This window comes from Ahaetulla prasina, chromosome 2 (assembly GCF_028640845.1).
Source record: "Ahaetulla prasina isolate Xishuangbanna chromosome 2, ASM2864084v1, whole genome shotgun sequence".
NCBI classification, from domain to species: domain Eukaryota; kingdom Metazoa; phylum Chordata; class Lepidosauria; order Squamata; family Colubridae; genus Ahaetulla; species Ahaetulla prasina.
The window spans coordinates 291,852,369-291,868,914 of NC_080540.1; the positions used below are offsets into that span (position 1 = coordinate 291,852,369).

Here is a 16,546-nt window from a genome sequence, read left to right on the forward strand (position 1 = left end):
ATATTTGTCTATTTTCAGATGACCAAGGGAAGAGAGAGGTCACTGTAAAGAAGCCTCTAAAAAAACATCTCTGAGACGGTTTGAAAGTGGTTTATTCTTCAAGGACAGTCTTCAGAATCTACTGGTTTAATGCAAAGATGCCCGACAAGGTCCAATTAATGTCTTACTTTATCACATCCTATTATCTGGTCCCACTAAGGAAGAAAAGTATAGCGGCAAATATTGAGTCAGCAGAACGGATCCCAAAAGTCTTCTAGGTGACACAGAAATCAAAACGGCCGGTCGTGTTTAATTACAAAAATTAAAACTCATAAAAGTGCTAACATGTTTTTTTTTTCCCCCCGCTTTGTGTACGAGTCTAAAGCTATAACGGACGTTTCTCCGAATAACAATTTGCGGCCTCTTCTCCCTCATCGAAACTCAGCATCTGGCTTAGAAAGCGACAAGTTTCTTCTCTTGTTTTTTTTTTTAAAAATATACTCTTTAGAAATGTGTTGGGTGAGATGGAGGAGCTGGAAACGTGGATGATTGTTCCAGATCTTAAACTCGGCTCAAACTGACTCAAATTCTCTTTGCCAGTCAACGTATCTTTGACTTAGGTTTTTAGCGGAAGGCTTGGTATGAGAAATGACATCCAGGAAGTCTTCGGTTGTGACGGTGTCCAGGTGAATCACTGGCAAGTTTCCACTGTCTGAAGAAAGAAGATCTCCAATTAGAAATTGAAATGTCACCCAAAATCGGTCCACCGATGGTCAATGGACAACTCAGATCTCCTCTTGAATGGCGTGTAACCCAAAAGATGATGAGATAGCACTTAGCAATAGCACTTAGACTTATATACCGCTTCACAGTGCTTTTACAGCCCTCTCTAAGCAGTTTACAAAGTCAGCATTTTGCCCCCAACAATCTGAGTCCTCGTTTTACTAACCCCGGAAGGATGAAAGGCTGAGTCAACCTTAAGCCTGGTGAGATTCCATCTGCCAAATTGCAGGCAGCCGGCAGTCAGCAGAAATAGCCTGTAGTACTGCACTCTAACCACTGCGCCACCACGGCTCATAAGATAATAGAATAAGATCATAAAGGTTATAGAAGGGATGCCTCCAAATGACACCTTTATACCTTGAGTTTTGTTCCGGTTTCCCCAGTTTATCCTACTAATTTATTCCCAGACTGTGCAAGTATCATTTTATTTCTATCTCATTCCCCAAACTGGTACCTTCCAATCAGAGGTGAGGGTCACAGTGGCTCAGGGGCTAAGATGCTGAGCTTGTCAAATGAAAGGTCAGCAGTTCAGCGGTTCGAACCCCATGCGCTGCGTAACGGGTTAGCTCCCGTTACTTGTCCCAGCTTCTGCCAATCTAGCAGTTCAAAAGCGCGTAAAAAATGCAAGTAGAAAAAATAGGGACCACCTTTGGTGGGAAGGTAACAGCGTTCCGGGTGCCTTTGGGGTTGAGTCATGCCGGCCACATGACCACGGATACGTCTTCGGACAGCGCTGGCTCTTTGGCTTTGAAATGGAGTTGAACACTGCCCCCTAGAGTCGGGAACGACTAACACATATGTACGAGGGGAACCTTTACCTTTTTAATGAGAGGTGGGTTTTCCCATAATTTTATCACTGGTTTGCGCTCACCGAAAATGTTCTGCGCATGCGTGCGACTTTCACGCTTGCGCTTCTGTTGTGCCTCGTCCTCCCTCCTCTCCTCAGTCGGGCCCCTTCCGTCTCCAACCGGGCCTGTTATCAGACTCCGAGTCTGATAATGAAGATGAACGGCCTGTCATGCCTCCAGCCCCCGGCCCTGGCCCCATGCCCTGAGAGGATGTCAGGAGTGAACAGACAAGCCCGATAAACTTCACTCCTACAGTGTGTGAGCAGGAAGCCAGCCACGTGCTGGAATTACTGACAGCAGATCCAGCTGAAGAGAATTCAAAGTGGGAGGATCCTCGCTTCCGGAGATCTGAGAGGCGACGCCAGCAGAAGGAAGGGAGGGGCAGGCCTGGATAAATGCTGAGTCATGGAGCCACACCCCACAGCCTATATAAAGGACCTGCTTTTGGCATTCCAACCTTGAGTCAAGCAAAGTCTCATCTAGTTTGCTGATATCAGACTCTATCGCTGAAGTCACAACTTGGACTCCTGCCTGCCCTGATAAACCTCGAAGGAATTTGGCAAGCTGCAGGGGCTTCGTTGCCACGTTTGATACGGACTTCCTTGACCAGGTCGTCGGAGGGGGAGGGGGACACGACAGCTTTGCTCATGCACGCGGCTTGCATACATGCACATGGCTTAGATAACGTGGCTGAATAGGACGGCATAGCACCGGGGCTGGTAGGTACCCACAGGTTGCTACTACCCATTCGCCCGAACCATCTCAATACCACCAATGCTTCCAATGTGTGCTAGCCATTGTTCTACTGCAAGTTTTGAGTAGTTGCAGTCCAACCTCATCCAGAATACCAGGCTAAGGGTTGGACTAGAAGATCTCCAAGGACCCTTCTGGCTCTAGAATTCTACAAATAGTCCTCGACTTGCAACAATTCGTTTCGTGACCAAAGTTACAACGGCACTGAAAAAAGCGACTTATGGCCGTTTTTCACACTTGCGACCGTCGCAGTATCATGGGATCAACATTCAGATGTTTGGCAACTAGCATGCAGGGTTCCGTGGTCATGTGATCCCCTTTTGTGACCTTCTAACAAGCCAAGTCAATGGAGAAGCGGGTTCACAGAAGCAGTCGTGTTACCCACTTAACAACTGCAGTGATTCACTTAACAACTGTGGCAGGAAAGGCTGTAAAATGGGGGGTGGGGGAGAACTCACTTAGCAATTGTCTCACTTAGGAATAGAAATTTTGGCCTCCACTGCGGTCATAAGTTGAGGACTACTTGTATGATCTTAGGAAGTTTTGTATCAGGGGCAAAATTGGGAAGGGAGTTCACAAATCCTAAACCAGGGGTCTCCAACCTTTGCAACTTTAAGCCTGGAGGACTTCAACTCCCAGAATCCCCCAGCCAGCTTTGCTGGCTGGGGAATTCTGGGAGTTGAAGTCCTCCAGGCTTAAAGTTGCAAAGGTTGGAGACCCCTGTCCTAAACAAATCTGAATGGGAAACAAACAGAATGCTGCCATTTGCTGGTACAGAGTTGTAATTTACCATTTACCTTTGTATGCTTCCTAGCTAAGACATCCCTGCCCTGAGCACCTGTTCAGCTCTAACACTCAAGAGGGTTTTGCAGTACCTGGCTGATGATTTTCAAGAGCGCTGAAGATTTTTCTCACAGGGCGCATGGCTGCCTCTTTGCAAACCAACTTAATGTCAGAACCCGAGTAGCCTTCCGTCTCCTAATACATAAACAGAAAGATGTGCTTAACATCTGCAGAGGTTTCCCATTGCAGGTAGCTGCCAAGCTAGCATTTAGATTAAGAAAGGATGGAGAGGAAGAGAGGTTATGGGGACGGTGTCAGCTTGGAAGCCATCTTTTGCATTGGGCTTTCAGGCCTGCCATATTTACTGCTGTGGGAAACTGAGAGTGGGGATTGTATGGAGCCAAGGTGATATGTAGTCATAATAACATTCCTTTCTCAGAGAGTCAAGTCCATCTTGCCTTGCACTTGGAGGGATGGAATTGGGAGGCATCTCCAGTTCGGAAGGTGCTTGGATTGGACCACGTGATGGATATGTGGGGGCTGGGCAGGGACTTGGACTTTCCTTTGGGTGGGGAAAACCTGAAAGCTTTCAGATTCGGGTTTTCCCAGATGTGCCAATATGACACCTCTAATAAAGTGGAACTTTGAGGAACTTCAAGCCTCAGAGTCTTCTTTAGTTGGAGGTGTTACTTGGAACCCTGACAGATGGCTTCTACATTGGGACACTTCTGACACAACCCAAAAGGTGTTCTGAGCACATGGATCATATGTCTCCTGAGTCTTATGGAACGTATTATGGTGGACAAGAGGTTGGTGACAAATTCGTTTGCAATCAGAAAAGCATCAAGATAACATTACAAGATCTACCTGGATCGGACCAGTGGCCTATCCCATTCCCCATTTTGGCTGAAGGCCATCCAAGATGCCTTCAGGAAAACTTCAAAGAAGGCCAGCCCTGTGCTCTTCTACCCAGCAGTCTGTAATTAATTACTCCTATTTATTTATTTATTTATTTATTAAATTTTTATACCGCCCTTCTCCCGAAGGACTCAGGGCGGTGTACAGCCAAAATAAAACACAGAATATATACAATTTAAAACAACATTTAAAAAGAGCAAATTTTAAAGGCTGATTATTAAAATTTAAATTTAAAAATTTAAAAATATTAAGAATACCCAATTAAAATTCATCACTAATTATGCCAGTCCCGCTTTAATGAATAAATATGTTTTGAGCTCACGACGGAAGGTCCGAAGATCAGGCACTTGACGCAGGTCAAGGGGAAGTTCGTTCCAGAGCATCGATGCTCCAACAGAGAAGGCCCTACTTCTGGGGGCCACCAGCCGACACTGTTTGGCGGACGGCACCCTGAGGAGACCCTCTCTGTGAGAGCGTACGGGTCGGTGGGAGGCAAAGGGTAACAGCAGGCGGTCTCGTAAGTACCCGGGTCCTAAGCCATGGAGCGCTTTAAAGATAGTTACCAAAATCTTGAAGCGCACCCGAAAGACCACAGGAAGCCAGTGCAAGCTACGGAGCAACGATGTCACGTGGGAGCCACCAGCGGCTCCCATTACTACTCGCGCAGCCGCATTCTGGACTAACTGGAGCCTCCGGGTGCACCTCAAGGGCAGCCCCATGTAGAGAGCATTGCAATAATCCAGCCTAGACGTAACCAGAGCGTGAGTGACCGTGCATAAGGCATCCCGGTCAAGGAAGGGACGCAACTGGCGAACCAAGCGAACTTGGTCCTAGAAGTAAGTGTCCCACCAAACCATCAAGACTAACTGCCAATAAGCATTCTACCCTCCAAAAGAGTTTTTTCTCAACTTTGGCAACTTTAAGATGATGATGATATCCGTATAGACATGTCCGATGCTTGGCGATTCTATGGGCCAGGTCTCTCCACATCTTCTGATCTTGCACTACTTCTCTGAGTTGTTCTATGCTTTGACTGGTGTCAACTTTGATGGTGTCCAGCTACCATGTTCTTTGGCATTTTGGTTGGTTACTTATACATATGTGAATGGAATGGAACAGAACAGAAAATATGGTGAATGGAATGGAATGGAATAGAATAGAATAGAATAGAATAGAATAGAATAGAATAGAATAGAATAGAATAGAATAGAATAGATGTAACGGAAAAAAACAGAACTTCTTTATTGGCCAAGTGTGACTGGACACACAAGGAATTTGTTTCCTGTGTAGAAGCTCTCAGTGTACATACAGACAACAAAATGATAAGCCATATATTCTAAATCCACACAGCATAGCATATGCTGGCTAAGGAATCCTGGGAGTTGAAGTCCACGCATCTTAAAGTCGCCAAAATTTGAAAAATACTGTTCAATAGATTCTTTGACTCTTCTACAAAGGTCATTCATACAATCCCTTGACAACCCTCGTGGAGCTCTTCCTCACCTGACTGAGCAAATTATAATCCAGCTCTGTCCTCAGCTCCACTCCTCCACTGTTGCTCACCGGGGGAAGCCAATGCTGGATCATGGCTTGCCGGGCCTCTTGATTTGGGAGGTCAACCAGAATCCTCTTCTCCAGTCGGCGCAGCATGGCGTAATCCAGTTCCCTAGGAGAGAATAGGGAGGGTAGATTATTTATTATTATTATTTATTAAATTTTTATACCGCCCTTCTCCCAAAGGACTCAGGGCGGTGTACAGCCAAAAGATAAGAAACACAAAAATATACAATTAAAACAACAATTTAAAACCGAGCATATTATAAAAAATGGCCAACATTTAAAACATTTAAAATTTAAAATTATGAACCCTAAAATAATAAAACCTTAGTTAAAAATTTAAAAATATTAAAAATATTAAGCCAGTCCCGCTTGAATAAATAAGTGTGTTTTCAGCTCACGGCGAAAGGTCCGAAGATCAGGCACTTGGCGTAGTCCAGGAGGAAGTTCGTTCCAGAGCGTAGGAGCTCCCACAGAGAAGGCCCTGCCCCTGGGGGCCGCCAGCCGACATTGTTTGGCGGACGGCACCCTGAGAAGACCCTCTCTGTGAGAGCGTACGGGTCGATGGGAGGCATGAGGTAACAGCAGGCGGTCCCGTAAGTACCCGGGCCCTAAGCCATGGAGCGCTTTGAAGGTGGTGACCAAAATCTTAAAGCGCACCCGAAAGACCACAGGAAGCCAGTGCAAGCCGCGCAGGATTGGTGTTACATGGGAGCAACGAGTGGCTCCCACTATTACCCGCGCAGCTGCATTCTGGACTAGCTGCAGCCTCCGGGTGCACTTCAAGGGCAGCCCCATGTAGAGAGCATTGCAATCCTTGGACACTGTTCTATTAGCGAGAGGATCTCCGCAATGGTGGGATCCTGCCGGTTGAACAACCGGTTCGGTGATCGCGTGCTTTGTGCAGTTTTACCAAACTTACCTTCCACATTACTGCCGGAGAGTAACACAGCTGAGGCGCGGCAATCTGCTCTGCCGCGCGAATCAGATGAGAAGATACAGGTCAGTAAAGCGCAGGGGCAGATGAGTGGGCCCACCTGATGTCGGAGCGAACCAGTTCACTCTCAGCTGATCGTTGGCGCTACCAGTTCACCCGAACCGGTCCAAACCAGTAGAATCCCACCCCTGGATCTCAGGACTCTTTCCCTCAAGTATAAGCGGTAAAAAGATTCCTTAAGAGATGCCAAAGCTAAAAAAGGATCGGAGACACCAAAACTGAACCAGTAGAAACAAAGCTTGTTCATACGCTACGTGGCTTCCCTTGAGCCAAGAACTGATGTATGAATAGAACAGTGAAGGCTAACCTTTTTTGCCATCACGTGCCAAAAGCAGGAGGGAGTGTGGAGGGGTCACGCACGTGCATGCCCACACCCATAATTCTATGCCCCCTGTGCATGCGTGTGTGACGACCCCCCCCCGCGCTCCCCCCACTTTTGGCACATGATGGCATGGTGATCCTGAAAACAAGGATTTGGGGCAGAGGTGGGTTTCACATAATGTTACCACCGGTTTCGCCGCACACCAAAAATGTGAGCACGCCTTCCGCGCATGTGCCCGGCCTTCCGCACATACACATTGCTTGCGTGCAGGGCTTAGAAAACGTGGGTAAATAGGACAGCATCGCACTGGGGCGAGTGGGCGGGGGACGGTGTTGTGGTCCGTCAACAACCTAAGGAGCTCAAGAAAAATATATTTTAGAATGGAAAATGTGGATTGATTATATTCAAAATAAGTATCAGATAAAAAAATATCAAATAGCATATGAGTAAATTTAGGAAATAATTTGTATTAGGTATATTTTTGAAGGAGAGGGGAATTGAGAGTGTGAATAAGCGTGGAGAGACTAGAGATTATAATTTAGGAATTATTTTAGATTATGATTGTTAGTTTTGATACCCTGCATTTTGTTCTGGGAAGTCGGGGTGGGGGTGGGGGTAAAGGGGAAGGGAGTTGGGGGGTTGAGGTTAGTGATGGAGTGATGGTTAATGTACAGGGATTATTGAAGATGTATAAATATAATTAATGTAGGGTCGGGTCTGACCAGTTGCCATTTTAGAACGGTGGGGAGGAAAAAGAGAGTAGGAGGTAGGAAAGAGGAGAAGAGGAAGGAAGAGGGGTAGAAGAGGGAGAAGAGTGTAGGGTGGAGGGAGGAGAGGAGGTAGATAAGAGAAGGAGAGGAAGGTTTGGAAAGTAAAAGAAGGTAGAAGAGGGAAGAAGGTTAAAAAGGGGGGTGGTGACTGGGCAGGCCCGACTAATTGCATATAACTGTACATTGGATGAATTATTTGATAAGATTGTAAAAATAAAACTTTTTTATATATAAAAAAAAAAAAACAACCTAAGGAGCTGGCAACGGAGTCGGACAATGATGAGGCTGAGTTGGGACCAGGGCCATCAGGGAGTGAGATGCAGACTCCAGAGCCTCCAGAGGCTGACAGTAGTGAGGCAGAGGAACAGGAGGAGCCTGTTCCTAATACACGCATGAGAAGAGCTGCCAGAAGCCAAAAGCAGCTCAAGCAGAGAGGACAACTCAGGAGTAGGGCCAAGAGATGATTGGCCCCTCCCATAAGGCTTAAAACGGACCAGTAACAGCGTTTGGGCTTTGCTGGAAAACAATGTTGTAGCTGCGTCTTCTGCTTCATCTTCTGCTTTGTATACGTCTTTGTTTTTGTGGCTTCTGGACGTTTGCCAGGAAGAGCCTTTGGCAGTTTGCCTAATTGGACCAAGATTTGCGATAGGGCTGAGGAATTTGTGTTGGGAGGTATTTGTTTTACTTTGAGTTGAATGACGCTGGGAATGAAGTAATTCTCAGCTGTTCGAATAAAGTTCGTTTGCTTTTTCACGGACTGAGTTTCCTACTACCTACTTGGGCCTGGGTCACAACAGGCGGGTCCACCCGCAGGTTGCCACTACCGGTTCTCCCGAACCGGTCTGAACTGGCTGAATACCCCCCACTGATTTGGGGTCATTTCCTCCTTTGTTACTTTTGTACAAAAAACTTTTTTTTTCCCTATTATATTGCGGCTCCGCTTTGATCCCAACTGGATCTTCATGTTTGTTTGTTTTTTTAAAAAGGAGGGGGAAGGATTTTCATCCTGAAACTTTAGCGCGCATAATTCCAATAAAACCCAACTCTCCCCTATTTTTAGAGAACGTATTTTTCTAAGCGCCGGATGATTTAAGCACCTTAAAGAGTTTCTCCGCCGAGAATGCTTCTTTAGCTTAACTATAGTAAATAACTTGGCCATCGAGTTGCCTTTTAAATATTAGCAGCTGGCTGATCTTTTGGAGGATTATGTACTTTCTGGTGCAAACCGCAAGAACCGAAGCAGAAGCAAAACAGCAGTAATAATAATAACAACAACGACAAAGAAGCTCAAAGCTCCCAATTAATCTTGGAAGGCTTTAGCCAAATATCATGGCTTTTACTGCTCTGGGTAAGTAAAATCTTTATCTGTGTTTAGAGGCTCATGCAGATGTATTCAAAACATATTCTCTGACTCTCTTACCAGGGCAAGTTGGAAGCTGCTAAAACAAAGACCAGATCATCTGAGCGAGCCAAGCCGTCCATCTGCACCAGTAATTCTGTTTTCATCCGCCGGCTCCCTTCGTGTTCACCGCTGTCAAGATATTGAGGGCAGGAGAAAAGAGGAACGATTATTCCTGGGCACGGGAGAAGCTTCCCCGTTAAAGGTAGACCTCAGCTTACAACAATTTGCTTAGTGGCCGTTCAAAGCTACAACGGCGCTGAAAAATTGGGACTGGCGGCTGTATTTCACACTTATAAAACCGTTGCAGCACCTCTATAGTCACGTAACCTGGAATGAAGGAGAAACTTCCTGCCAGTGAGGAGAATTAACCTTTGGAAAAACTTGACTTTGGAAGTTGTGGGTGCTCCGTCCCTCGAAGTTTTTAAGGGGAGATTGGACACTCTCTCTGTGGGCACGTGAGCCACCGCCCCAGTTCAGCTCTGCCACGCTTTGCTGGCTGGGAGATTCTGGGAGTGGAAGTCCGCCAGACTTAAAGTTGCCGAGGTTGGTGACCCCTGCTCTATAGCATCGTTTTGAGGGTAGGTTTATGCCGCCAGTTACCTCCCATCGTCCGGTGCGTCCAGTCCGCTCTCACAGGGAGGGCCTCCTTAGGGTACCGTCGGCCAACCAATGTTGGCTGGCGGCCCCCAGGGGAAGAGCGTTCTCTGTGAGGGCCCCGGCCTTGTGGAACGAGCTGCCGGTGGGACTCCGTCTTCTCCCTGATATTCGGACCTTTAAACGTGAGCTCAAGACTTTCTTTTTTCACCAAGTGGGGCTGGCCTGATCGATTTTATATTGGGGGTTTTTAGCGGGCTTTTAACCGGGGTTTTTATCTTTTATAAATTTTCTTATGTAATATTTATTAATTATACAGCAGTTAAATTAGATTTTTAAATTAGTTACTGTATTTTAAAATGTTTTTCGGATTATTGTCGTTTTATTTGCTGTACACCGCCCTGAGTCTTCGGAGAAGGGCGGTATAAAAATTTGAATAATAAATAAATAAATAAATAATGTTTATGTCCAGGATGAGAGGATCAGCAATGTGGAGTACATTAGTACCAAATCATGTATTGTCATTCGGGTTACCTGAATTACGTACAGAATTTCAGTTACGTACAATTACATACAGAATTTCATTCAATATCTTGAATGTTTTGGGAAAAAAACCCCACAAAATTTTAGAAAACATCATTGCTGATGGCTGAAACCTTGTCAGGTTTCTGGGTTCTCCCAAAACCTTAAGGGATGTGATTAGCTAAATGATATTTCACCGTAGTTATTTATTTGTAGAATTTATATGGCCGCCTAACACAAACATTGTGACTCTGGAAGCCCACAATAGCCTCCACCCACCCACCCAACAAAAGAAACAATGTCAATTAAAATTCAACCGGACTGTCAGACCTGGAAGCCATCTTTTGCATTGGGCCTTCAGGCCTGCCACATTTACTTCTGTGGGAAACTGGGAGCGGGGATTGTATGGAGCAAGAGAGATATATAGTCTTAATAACATTCCTTTCTCAGAGAGTCAAGGCCATCTCGCCCTGCACCTGGAAGGGTGTGGCTGGGAAACATCTCTAGTTGGGATGGTGCTTTGATTGGACCATGCGATGGACATGTGGGTGCAGAGGAAGGGACTTGGACTTTCCTTTGGATGGGGAAACCATGGAAGCTTTCAGATTCGGGTTTTCCCCAAATGTGCCAGTATGACACCTCTAATAAAATGGAACTTTGAGGAACTTCAAGCCTCAGAGTCTTCTTTGGTTGTAGGTGTTACTTGGAACCCTGACATTAACCCGAATCTGAAAGCTTCCAGGGTTTCCCCACCCAAAGAAAAATCCAAGTCCCTACCCAACACCCACAAGTCTTAACAGGCAATCAAAAATTCACACTGCTGTTCCAACTGTGGTGGCTGGAGAAGGCTACTGAGAATCCCTTGGACTGCAAGGAGATCAAATCAGTTGATCCTGAAGGAAATCAATTTTGTCTGTTCGTTCGAAGGACAGATCCTGCAGCTGAAGCTCAAAGGCTTTGGCCTCCAAATGAGATGAGAGGACTCCTTGAAGAAGACCCTGATGTTGGGGAAAAACGGAAGGGGAAAACAGAGAAGGAGACGGCAGAGGAGGAGATGGTTAGATAGGGTCATCAGCGCAATGGACATGACATTGAGCAAACGTTGAGGGATAGGGGAGGACAGGAGGGCCTGGCACGCTGTGGTCCATGGTGGTCTCAAAGAATCAGAAAATAACTTAGCAACTGAACAAGAACAAAGGATTCACTTCACACCCTCCTCCAGATGGGGGGATGCAGTCTTCCTAGCCCCAAGGCCGAAGAAAACAAAAGGCACATTTTGACCGTCTTTCTGAAGGCCTTCAGGGTTCGTGACCCTGCAAGATAAGGGCCATTTTATCATCTTTTAACGTTATGACCCCTGGTTTTGACATCCAAGCTCTGAAGATAGATGGTGATTAGAATGTTAAAACAAGGGAGCGCCCTATATAAGTCTCTTCGGTGAGCCAATTAAAAAGACCTATAAAAGCCGGGGCAGAGGGTATGTATGCCAGGCCTAAGGCCCCAATCCTTTTCCCCCTGCAGGTAAAAAGATTTTAGAGACGCTTAGTCCGAGGACAGAAAGCAGATAGGGGCTATTAATTCACAGGCGGCTTATCTAATCATCTTCTCTTGGCGTTTTATGATGTCGTAATCCTCTCTCCAATTAAGAAATATTCGAACCAATTTTCATATATATGATTCATCACTTGGTGACTCTGCAGATCCATTGATGAGTTCGGGAAGCGAAACCACCTTGGCTGACCCAGCCTTGCGGACGTCTTCTTTGCCACATTCAGCCGCAGGTCACTTGATCAGTAAGACCTCGAGGGATGGAGACGTGTCTGGGAAGTTTCATTTCAGATGTGGCCGAAGCTTCCAGACCCCGCTTAGAAACTGGGGCAGAAACTAAACCTGCAAACTTGATCCGTGCTGCAAAGGACTTCTGTTTCCTGGCCTAAACTGGTTGGTTTGGAGAAACAGAGGCACTGCTAGAAAAGGTTGTCATAGTATCCACTTTGTGGAACTATAACTTTCTTTCTATCCCTGCTGAGATAAAACAGGTAAAATAACATCAAGAGCAAAGGTGGGCAACTATGGCCTCTTTGCAAATTGTGGACTTCAACTCGCAGAATTCCTCAGCCAGCCATGCTGCTGCTGATGTTACCTAGTTTGGCAATGAGACGTCGGCAAGAAAACAACCAAGCTTAGAGAGCACCAAGGATCCCTCATTTTAACCCTGAGCTACAAATATTCTGCTCCAAAGGTTAATACTGAGGTAGTCCTCAACTAGGGGATACAGTGGCTCAGTGGCTAAGACATTGAGTTTGTCGATCGAAAGGTCGGCAGTTCAGCGGTTCGAACCCCTACTGCCTGGGTGAGCTCCCGTTCCTTGTCCCAGCTTCTGCCAACCAAGCAGTTCGAAAGCACGTAAAAAATGCAAGTGGAAAAATAGGGACCATCTTTGGTGGGAAGGTAACAGCGTTCCGTGCGGCTTTGGCATTTAGTCATGCCAGCCACATGACCACGGAGACGTCTTTTTGAAATATTTTTTAAAAATCCAATAAGAGGATTGACACCCTCCCACCCACCCAAAAAACAAGAACAACAAAACCTAGAGCGCTTGAGAATTGTTACCCTGGAACCGTGCCTCGCTGACTCATAACGGACTCCAGTTCGTCCAGGAAGATTGTGGAAGGCGCATGATAGCGGGCAAGTTCAAATAATACCTGCACAGAAGGAGACAGAACCCAAGAAAGAAATGTCAGGAGGGACAAACGGTCTGCTTGGGATCATTCTCTGACAGCAGGAATCTGGGGACAACGTGCTCTACATGGTGCTGCCCTTGATGGAAGCTCCAGCTTCCTCGCTTAGCGGCAGAGTTTTTTGGCTCAATTTGGGTCGTTGGGTGAGGACCACCTGTATATATCTCGCTTTCTGCCATGGGATCAGAAAAAGGCAGTGGCTATTATAGTAAAATATTGTAAGCCACGCCCAAGGAGCTGCTGATCCAGTTCTACAGAGGAATTATTGAGTCTGTCATCTGCACCTCTATAACTGTCTGGTTTGGTTCTGCAATCCTGCAAGACAGACACAGACTTCAGAGGATCATTAGAACTGCAGAAAAAATAATTGCTACCCACCTGCCTCCCATTGAGGACCTGTATACTGCACGAATCAAGAAGAGGGCCGTGAAAATATTTACAGATCCCTCACATCCTGGACATAAACTGTTTCAACTCCTACCCTCAAAACGACGCTATAGAGCACTGCACACCAGAATAACTAGACACAAGAGCAGTTTCTTCCAGAACGCCATCACTCTGCTAAACAAATAATTCCCTCAATACTGTCAAACTATTACTAAATCTGCACTACTATTAATCTTCTCATCGTTCCTATCACCCATCTCCTTCCACTTATGACTGTATGACTGTAACTTTGTTGCTTGTATCCTTACGATTTATATTGATATTGATTGTTTCCTGATTGCTTATTTGTACCCTATGACTATCATTAAGTGTTGTACCTTATGATTCTTGATGAAGATCTCTTTTATTTTATGTACACTGAGAGCATATGCACCAAGACAAATTCCTTGTGTGTCCAATCACACTTGGCCAATAAAGAATTCTATTCTATTCTATTCTATTCTATTCTATTCTATTCTATTCTATTCTATTCTATTCTATTCTATTCTATTCTATTCTGAGAATACAGGACGAACATATTAGAAATGGGCATACAAAATAATTCTTAAATCTCCACAGCTCCACAAAAGAGGAGAGGAAGAGCGAAGAGAGACAACTAATCCCGTCTTTATATTTTAAATCTTTTCCCCTAAATCCTACTCAAATACGAAGGGAATAAGAAGACAGGAGAATGATTCCAGAAAGAGAAGCTGAACAAAATCCTCCTATAACAGCTAGAGACTAAAATGTCCCTTTACAGCTGCATTTATAGATTTTTAAATACACTTTCATAAGCAAAAATGAATGCAGAGAGAATTAAAAGTTGGGCGAGCTAAATACTTAGGTGCATTTTACACACACACTTCTCTCTACAAATAACCCTCTTCAGAAAAGCCAGAATTCTGGTGTAATTTAGATGTTAGATCTTTTGTTCGGCAAAAATAATTGTACTGAAATGTACAGATAGTCCTCAACTTACGACCACAATTTAGCCCAAAATTTCTGTTGCTCAGCGACACATTGGTTCAGTGAGTTCTGACCCATTTTACGACCATTCTTGCTACAGCTGTTAAGTGAATCACCGCAGTTGTTAAGTTAGTAACACCGTTGTTGAGTGAATCTGGCGTCTCCACTGATTTTGTTTGTCAGGAGCTCGTAAAAGGGGATCACATGACCCCGGGACACTGCAACCGTCATAAATATGAGTCAAATTGCCAAGCAACTTAATTTTGATCGTGTGACCATGGGAATGCTGCAATGGTCATAAGTGTGAAAAATGTTCATTAGTCATGTGACCCCGGGATGCTACAACCAAAATATGAGCCAGTTGTAAGGGTCCATCGTTTGATTACGTGACCATGGGGATGCTGCAACGGCCATAAATGTGAAAACCAGTCGTAAGTTCCTTTTTTCAGTGCCGTTGTAACTTTGAACTTGACTTACAACTATTGGTCATTAAACGAATGGTCGTAAGTTAAGGATTACCTGAATTATGAAAAATTACAGTGAGACATGAAGAGTCCAGCCTATGAAATTCCAATGCAGAACTTGTAATGACCACTAGAGGGGAGCAAAGAATCAGAGAATACTAACTCTGCTGCTCTCTAGTGAATGTCTAAGTTTTTACAGCCTATTTAAAAATCTCTCTGAATTTGTATTAGTTCCACTGCATAATTTTTAACTCTGGGTGATTTTCCAGGGTAATTTGTTTCAATCACTTGGAGTTTGGCCCCTAGAATCCAATGGTGAGATCCAAATTTTTTTACTACCGGCTTGGTGGTCATGGCAGGGGAAGGATACAGCAAAATTTCCATTCCTACCCCACTCCAGGGGAAGGATACTGCAAAATCCCCATTTCCTCCCCACTCCTGGGGGAAGGATATTGCAAAATCTCCATTCCCACCCCACTTTGGGGCCAGCCAGAGGTAGCCTTTGCCGGTTCTCCGAACTACTCAAAATTTCTGCTACTGGTTCTCCAAAACCTGTCAGAACCTGCTGGATTTCATCCCTGCTAGAATCCCTTGGCAAGCATGCTGGCTAAGGAATTCTGGGAAGAAGTCCACGCTTAAATGGGGAAACACTGCTTTAGAAAGTATTGGGATATGGATGATTAGTTTAGCCCAGGGGTCTCCAACCTTGGCAACTTTAAGACTTGTGGACTTCAACTCCCAGAAGTTGAAGTCCACAAGTCTTAAAGTTGCCAAGGTTGGAGACCCCTGGTTTTACCAACGCTTGCCTTAGGCCATATCTTAAGCTGATTCTCTCTCAAATTCTGCGTATAAAGAAAACAAAAGGGATTTTTACTCTGACAAGCTTTTCCGAATCGCCTCTCCATTTGCTGACAATGGTGGATGCGGAGATGTTGAAGAATGTTGTGTTACATTCAGTGGCAACAGCTTTAGCCAGCAAAGTTTTCCCAGTACCTACAAGTTGAAAGAAAGGCAGTATTTACTCTCAAGCCATAAAAAGTATGAAGAACAGTTGCAGGAATTGGGCTTGTCTAATCTAGACATGCTTTTCTAGACTAGATTTATTTATTTATTTTGTCACAACAGTATATATAAGCATAAGCATGAAAGTAACTATATAATATATAAGCACATATATAAGCATAAGTATGTAATAACTATATTAATTGGATATAATGAAAGGAAACAATAGGACAGGAATGGTAGGCACGTTTGTGCTCTTATGCACGCCCCTTACGGACCTTAGGAATGGGGTGAGGTCAATAGTAGACAGTTTTTGGTTAAAGCTTTGGGGATTTTGAGAAGAGACCACAGAGTCAGGTAGTGTGTTCCAAGCATTAACAACTCTGTTACAGAAGTCATATTTTCTGCAATCAAGATTGAAGTGGTTAACATTAAGTTTAAATCTATTGTTTGCTCTTGTATTGTTGTATTGTATTGTTGTATTGTTATATTGTTGTATTGTTGTATTGTGACATGATAGCAGTGTTCTGTTAACTCAGGACCTGCCACAAAGAAGAGGGAGGGGTCACCTATTCTCCAAAGCACCTGAGGGTAGAACAAGAAGCAATGGGTGGAAACTAATCAAGGAGAGAAGCAATTTAGATCTAAGGAGAAATTTCCTGACAGTCAGAACAATTAATCAGTGGAACAACTTGCCTCCAGAAGTTGTGAATGCTCCA

The 16,546-nt window shown here is 44.8% G+C and overlaps 1 protein-coding gene across 3 annotated transcripts in view; it reads right to left on the minus strand.

Annotated features, from left to right (window-relative positions):
* Window positions 1–82: 82 nt before the first annotated feature.
* Window positions 83–16,546, minus strand: part of KATNAL2 (katanin catalytic subunit A1 like 2) — a 56,825-nt gene continuing 40,361 nt past the window's right edge. For all 3 annotated transcript variants that reach the window (XM_058171065.1, XM_058171064.1, XM_058171066.1), the window contains 6 exons: window positions 15,700–15,818; window positions 12,842–12,933; window positions 9,131–9,241; window positions 5,568–5,730; window positions 3,239–3,341; window positions 83–691 (listed from right to left, as the gene is read on the minus strand). In XM_058171065.1, the coding sequence (XP_058027048.1) occupies window positions 552–691; window positions 3,239–3,341; window positions 5,568–5,730; window positions 9,131–9,241; window positions 12,842–12,933; window positions 15,700–15,818 (728 nt within the window). In that variant the 3' untranslated portion in view covers window positions 83–551. The remainder of the gene's footprint in view (window positions 692–3,238; window positions 3,342–5,567; window positions 5,731–9,130; window positions 9,242–12,841; window positions 12,934–15,699; window positions 15,819–16,546) is intronic.